The sequence below is a fragment of the Austrofundulus limnaeus genome, unplaced genomic scaffold (genome assembly GCF_001266775.1).
Source record: "Austrofundulus limnaeus strain Quisiro unplaced genomic scaffold, Austrofundulus_limnaeus-1.0 Scaffold437, whole genome shotgun sequence".
NCBI classification, from domain to species: Eukaryota; Metazoa; Chordata; class Actinopteri; order Cyprinodontiformes; family Rivulidae; genus Austrofundulus; species Austrofundulus limnaeus.
This window is the reverse complement of record NW_013952839.1, coordinates 398,449-406,002: the sequence shown is the minus strand read 5'-3', so window position 1 is coordinate 406,002 and position 7,554 is coordinate 398,449. Positions and strand designations below refer to the sequence as shown.

At 39.4% G+C, this 7,554-nt stretch overlaps 1 protein-coding gene across 6 annotated transcripts in view; it reads right to left on the bottom strand.

The window, feature by feature from the left end:
- LOC106529325 (RAB, member RAS oncogene family like 6) overlaps positions 1-7,554 on the bottom strand; it is a 52,301-nt gene that overhangs the window by 16,092 nt on the left and 28,655 nt on the right. For all 6 annotated transcript variants that reach the window (XM_014024714.1, XM_014024720.1, XM_014024718.1 and 3 more), the window contains one exon: positions 3,819-3,972. In XM_014024714.1, coding sequence (XP_013880168.1) covers positions 3,819-3,972 — 154 coding nt within the window. The remainder of the gene's footprint in view (positions 1-3,818; positions 3,973-7,554) is intronic.

Sequence of the window (7,554 nt, the reverse complement as noted above, 5' to 3'; positions counted from 1 at the left end):
CTATATGCACTTCCTGTCATTTTAGTCTCGGTATATGCTCCAATGGGATGACCAAACATTTTTAATACGCTTTTTTCAAATTTACCTAATACAGTATTCCAACACATAATCTCATAATTGGGGGAGATGTGAACTGTGTGCTATCATCCCTCGATCATAGTACAGTGGGGAGGATCTCTCTTTCTAAATCGGCCCAGTCAATTAATTCATTTCTTAACACTTTCACTTTCATTATGAGCGGACTATGATCAGAAATGACTATCGCTCCATAATCACATTCACTCACTAAAGGTAAAATCTGTTTATCGAGGAGAAAGTAGTCAATCCATGAATAGCTCTTATGAAAAGGGGAAAAGAACGAAAACCGTCTCAGGGTCGGATTTCGAAATTGCCACATGTCAACCACTCCATAAGTGTTAAGAAATGAATTAATTGACTGGGCCGATTTAGAAAGAGAGATCCTCCCCACTGTACTATGATCGAGGGATGATAGCACACAGTTCACATCTCCCCCAATTATGAGATTATGTGTTGAAATATTAGGTAAATTTGAAAAAAGCGTATTAAAAAAATGTTTGATCATCCCAATTTGGAGCATATACCGAGACTAAAATGACAGGAAGTGCATATAGTTTTCCCACCACAATTACATAACATCCAGCAGCATCCGTTTTAACAACGGATGCCGTAAATTGCACCTGTTTACTAACTAAGATGGCCACCCCTCTCTATTTAGATTGGAAATTAGACTAAAACACCTGACCAGACCAGCGCCTGCTTAGATTTGCACTGTCTGCCTTARGCAAATGGGTCTCCTACAAAAAAGTAACATTAGCATTAAGTTGTCTTAAATGTGTCATAACTTTCCTAAATTTCACTGGACCATTGAGGTATTTCACATTCCAACTCACACAGTTAACTGGGTGACCATGGTCAATCGGATTGTGGTACAATATCCACAAACTATCACAAAAAAATAACCTGAAAAAGACATTCTCAAAACAAATAGATCCGGTATAGTCCCACCCCTTTCTCCTAAAAAAACACGGAGAACCCAACAAACAAAAAATCCACACATTTGTGCTTATACTGGGGGGCTTAACTCCCTGCCTGGACTCCCGCCACAACTAAATAACAATAACCAAAAATAAATAAAAAAGGGGTTCTCTTACTTTAAAGTATTATTACTGTTTATGCTCCTTGCAGCACTGATAAATAAATCACTAACCAAGATCTGGACAGACCCCCTGTGAAACTCTGTTACATAGAACAAAAAGAGGAATGTCGTCCCTCGGAATAATGTGTAAAATTAAATCAAGATATAACGCGGGACACAAAGTTGAAACGTTCATTACAACCTGAAAGTCATAATGGATCGATGAGGGTTGGACCTGCGGTCAACGCCGGTCCTCGTTGTCCGTCGCCGAGACGATCCTCTTTTTAACATAGTCCATTGCTTTATTGGCATCCAGGAACACCTTGTTTTCCTCCCCATGAGAGATGCGGAGCCGTGCAGGAAAAAGCAGGCCATAGCGAACATCTCGTCGGTTGCGAAGAAGTCCCCTCACCTCCGTAAACGCCGCTCGAGCCTTGGCCACAGCCGCCGTGTAGTCAGATGTGATGATGATCGGTGTCTCTTTAAAACGAAGAGGACGACGACTCCGAGCCCGACGCAGCATTTCCACACATTCTTGATAATAGTGCAGCTTAGCAACAATGACCCGCGGCTTATCGCCTGACCTGTTTCCACCTGGAGAGCGATGGGCTCGGTCCACCAGTGGCTCTTTATCCATSTGRAGBACCTCTGCTAGCAGTTTAGCCACTGCTGAAGTGGAGCTGGATTCTGGCGTTTTAGGAACTCCAATAATCCGCACATTGCACCTTCTCATGCGCCCTTCAATATCGTTACACTTCTTTTTGAGCCCAACAACTTCTTCATTCAGTTCCAACACGGTGGTGCGCAGAGAAACAACCTCTTCGGACCAGGTTGACAAGCCGTCCTCCAGCTCTTTAACGCTCTGTTTAACGTGGTCCAGGTCTGCGCGCAGTAGCATCGTGCCGTTAGCTACTTCAGCTCTCACCGCTTGTAGCTCTCCTTTAATAAGAGTAAACTCTTCAGCCAAAGCCGCTTTTATTTCGGATTTGATCACAGCAATAGATCGGTTTTTATAGCGGCAAGAATGTCAGACTTCAAGGAGAGTGCGTCCGCCTCGCTGCGGGAGGGAGAAGGGGGTGTCGAAAATCCAGTTTTAGCTGCAGCCTGCTCCGAGGCGGCGTCGGGCCTAACAGCCGCAGAGCTAGAATGTTTGCCTTTCCTCGAGTTTGTCGCCATTCTTCTGCTCTTCCAGGCAAGAATCACTCAGGGGTCGAGTCCGGACAGACCAGATGCTCAAAGCAGAAAGGACATTTAGTAGAGAACCATAGAATGAACAAGTCAGAGCGGGAGCCCACGCGGCATGCGTCTCACTACTCCGCCATCTTGCCCCGCCTCCCAAAATAATTTTTTTAATACTTTTAAACACTTTTCAAAAATAATTTAATATTCTACTGAACCACAGCTACTTGTTATATTATTGAAAGTGAAATGACATTATTTTTTTTATTTCTGTAGCTATTAATTAATTAATTAATTAATTAATTAATTAATTAATAATTAATTAATTAATTAATTAATTAATTAATTAATGTTCAGTCACTTTATGTTGTAATTACACACTTTTTAGGTTAATAAATGTGGTTACAATGAAACTGTGTAACTCAGGGAAAAATTGAAAAAGTGGAATTTAGAAAAATTAAAATGGAAAAAATGGAATTTGGGAAAAAATAAAATGGAATTTGGGAAAAAAACCCTGATTTTATGGGGCCCTACTTAAGTAACCCCCTCTTTTGTCCTTGTCCAGTCAGGTGTGTTCCTTGAAAAAAGCCTTCCTTTGGAAACACCTACTTGTCTACAGAGATACCTACACATGGGAGATGAAATTTGTTTTACACAGCTTTTTATCAGATTCATCAGATGATTTTGAGTTGTAGAGTAATCACTGATTACTCAACGTCTGGTTTTCAGTGTTCTACCTTCATAAAATACTGATTTCATGTTTTTTTATATTAATTTCAAGAATCTAGTAAAATGAAATGGCTGGAAAATGCACAGTTTTGAGAAGATATTTTATAAAATTCTTCCAGAGGGTTATCGACCTGGATCCCCCTAGAACTACTTCACAGCTACTGGTTAACATATGAACAGATGTTCCTCAGTGCTGTCAGCAGATGTTGGCAGGTATGATAGACTGCTTTTATTGTCTCAAAAAATACATTTTGAAAATTACATTGTTCAACTCAATTCATTTTACCTAAATAGCACCAAGTCACAACAAATGATATCTCAGGACACTGTACACAAAAAACAATCAATCTTATCCAGCAGATTGTGTTGAATCTTCACTTCATCACAGTCTCCCATCCTAAGCAGCACATTAACAGTTTTAATTAGACAACATGGTTTGTAAAGATAAAAAATAATATCAAAGATAAAACTATTTAACTTGGTATGTGAATATATGTAAATTGGCAATGAGATTCAGAAAACTGCAAAAGGGCACCACCTGCAATCTTGCCTAAGGTGCCAAATTGGCTAGGGCCAGCCCTGATTATATAACTGTTGTTTTGTTAAACTTTTGTCTTTTCTTTGTGATGGTGTGTATTCAAGATACTACTCAATATTTAGTTAAGCATATTTTACATTTCATAAAATGTTCATGCTCTATTAGCTAATGTGAACAGTTGGACATAAATAAGTAATAAAGAAGGTAAGAGCTCACCTGTCGCTGTCTGCAGCTGGAGCTGGTGCAGGTTGGGAAACCTTGCTCTTCAAGGGCACACTGTCCTCTAGGAAACTTCTGTCTAGTCTTTCATCTGGTACAAAATCATCCACACTCTGCATCTTATCAGGACACATGGGCGCAGGAGGATCATCTGAGGAAAACATAAACACAAATTTGAGAAGAGTCGAGAAAGTAAACAAAAATTCCAACCCGTACCAAAGTTACAAAGCTTCCACTGCAACTAAAACTCCAGGAAAACAGAAGAATCACATGACATTCCAGCATCAGCTGGTCCTTTCATCCACAGAAATGTGCTGCATTACTCAGCTGCTAAGCCTAAGACCTTGTGACTACTTATTACAACCTTTTATGTCTCAGTTATGGCCTAAATAATTCATTCTTACAAAGCAAACATCTCTGTTTTTGGAAAGAGTGAAAACCTGACTTTCACAGTTTTAAACATTTAGACACAACAGCAACTGCAAAATGAGCCATTTATGAAAGTAAATCTGACGAGATGCAAATCAAAATGGTTGTATTTATATCCAGAACTTAAAAGGATTTAAGTAAACAATAAAAAAATTAATTGTTTTGCAATCTGAAGAAATAAATATCATCTGCCACCTTTCATGCAAAGGTTTTAGATTAAAATCCTAATTTTAGCTGTTTTAGTCAAAATTGTAAATAACATGTAATCTTGTGATAATACAATTCACCCAGCACATGTTGAAAAACATTCTTCAAACTCCTCACTGAATGTTTACCAACTAGTCTCTGCCCAGCAGCACTACCGCTAGGCGCTAGCTGTGGCAGCCACCTTACTTAGACTGACTCAAAAAGGAAACAGTTTGAAGACGATAAACAACTGATTGTTTTTTTGAAATAGCCACAAACAAACAAACAAACCTGCAGACACAAGCAAAAACATTATTGCCCTATAGGAAGTGGCTGATAAAGATTTGATATAGATGGGAATTTTGCTAGAGCTCATTCAATTCAAATTCAAAAATACCTTATCGATCCCAGAGGGAAATTAGGTGTTGTAACTCATTTAACTAAAGACTTATTGTAGATGCTGATGGCTGTGGGAAGGAAAGACTGAAGACACACTTTTTCTATGACAGTCTGATGAAGAGGTTGTTCACAATGTTTTTGATTTTATTTAAAATCCATCTTTGTACCATCATCTCCAGAGCACAGTCATCCCCAGAACAGAACCAGCTTTCTTCATAAGGTTGTTTAGCCTTTTTAGGTCCCTGGCTCTGATGCTGCTGCCCCAACAGATGATGGCAGAAGAGATGAAACTCTCAACAACAGACTTACAGAAGATCTGCAGCATCTTGCTGCAGACATTGAAGGATCTTAGCTTCTTCAAGAAGAACAGTCCAGGGTTTCACCCAGAAAACCTGCTAAGCCCGGTGGTAGGGCCACTTTGGCAGCCCACCAACAAACAAACAAAAAAATGTTAACGTTGACAAGAAATTTGAAAATATGACATAATGTAATGTAATTTTGTGTTATTGTAAAGTATTTGTTTACAATACTTAAACACCAACTATAGTGGGATCACCAACCTTTTTGAGGCAGAGAGCTACTTCAGCCTGGTTAAAACCTGACCCTGTCCTTCACTTTGCTTTGTACAAGGTTCTGGACTTGCTGCATAGAGAAGCGATTCTTGCAGGAGGCGTGGCCTCTGCTGAAGCATGTGTGTGTCGTCTCTGTGAAATAGGCTAATCTAAGAAGCTAACCGGAAATCGCGTGTGCTGCAAACAGCCCTACTGAGAGGAGAAATATACCGAGCCGAATGAGACGACTGTAAATGAGAGCTGCTGCTTTGTCAGACAAATTTAATTTAATTTGGAAGCCTTTTCAACACGGACTGGCTTCATTCACTTCCTCCACTGCCGTATGGTAAAATAACTAGCAGACACTGCACAGAAAATCGACGTCGTTCAAAACTCCACCTTCTGATTGCTGATTGGCCCAGGTAAAATAAACTACAAGGAGACACTGCGCAGAAAACTGACTTTCTCTTCTCTGATTGGTCCGGCTAAAAATCTGACAGCGAAATCCTTGCCAGCGGGAGAAGTCCCAGATGGAACAGTGAAGGGAAACTAGAATTGAGCAGAGCTGCGTAGGAAGGCAAGGGCCAGGCTACCTTCAGGGGTACAGAGTAACAAAAAGGACTACTTGTTTGATACAAACAAATTTACAGGGCTCACCTTTAATTATAGTATAGTATAGTATTAATAATAATAAGTCATGTACAGTATATGTGTATATACTGTATGTCTGCCTGATTACATCTTAATGTTAAAAACTCCTCACAAAAAAGATCAATAATAATGGTCTATGGTTGATAAATTGATATTAATAAGTGATTACAACTCAGATCTCAGAGTTAGTTTTAAAACATTCTGGAGTTCTCTGTGTGACTCTAGCCTGACTGGAAAGGGTGGTTAGTTGTTTGTCTCGGTCTGTGTCCCTGTGATGGACTGGAGACCTGTCCAGGTGTTCCCTGCTTTAACCCAAAGGCTGCTGAGACAGACTCCAGCTCACACCCTGATTCTGATTAGGAAGGACAGAATGGATGTAGGATTTTTTATAGCGTGAAACTGATATTTAAACATAAAACAGTATTTGGTTTTTGTTAATCTGAATCAGTAACAATTGAAATTCAGTGTATTTTGTCAATGTATTTGAGTTTTGTAGAAATGAACACATTTGTAATTTTCTAAATACAATGTTTACAAATACAATATTTTTTTAAAGAAACTATAAAACTATAAAATCTTCCATCCTCTTTGCACTTATCATTATCTTTGTAAAACCTGAGAAGAATATCAATCCTTGTAAAATATCAGTAATGTAATAAAAAATAAAACTATAAGAAAAGACTTTTCACCAATCACTGAAAATAATGAGTTTTGCTGCTCTGGGAGGTAAAGCTATAATATCTGTGCCCTAAAGGGTTAATGTTCAGAGGAGGGAGGGGCTACTTGTAGGGATGGGTACCGAATTCAATACTTTTTGATGTACAGACCGAATTCTGTCAGTACTACCGAGAACCTATTCACGTTGTTACGTGAATAGGTACCATATTTCGGTACCTAAACGCATCATTGCGACCGGTTTGGCGTAAGAGTGGTGAGTTTTCCATGCTTGTCCTGAARGCAGCATTGRGACCGTATTGGKGTAAGAGTGGTGAGTTTTCCATGCTTGTCCTGAACACAGCATCGCGAAAGAGCGTAATGACGTCAGCAGCTGCTGGTTTCAGTAAACAGAGGCAGCAGAGCTCGGTCTGAACATAGCATGAAAGCTCCTGGAGTAAAACTTGCCGAACAGATCGCCTCTAAATTATCTGGTGGATTAATTATCTTGTGAGCACGACGTTCGCTTGCTCAAAGTAAATAAAGTACCACCACTTTCTTTGTTTCATCCGCCATTAAACAGAGACCGGCAGAGGAAAACAACAAAGGCACTTCCCGACAGTCCGAACGCATCTGACCTGAAAAAGCACAAGCAGCCAACTTGAAGCGTTGGACGTGTTTTGGATGCTCAAAACGTACCTTGAATACCTTTTATTTATTTTAGCTCAATCCTCTTTTGCTTATTTGATTTAAACTTATTTGCCTTCCATGGACCTCCAATCACACAATTTTTCTTTTTTTGATCAAGGTCTTTTTATTAAATTTTTTTTTACAAACCACAAAAAGGAACAGACTTACAAAAA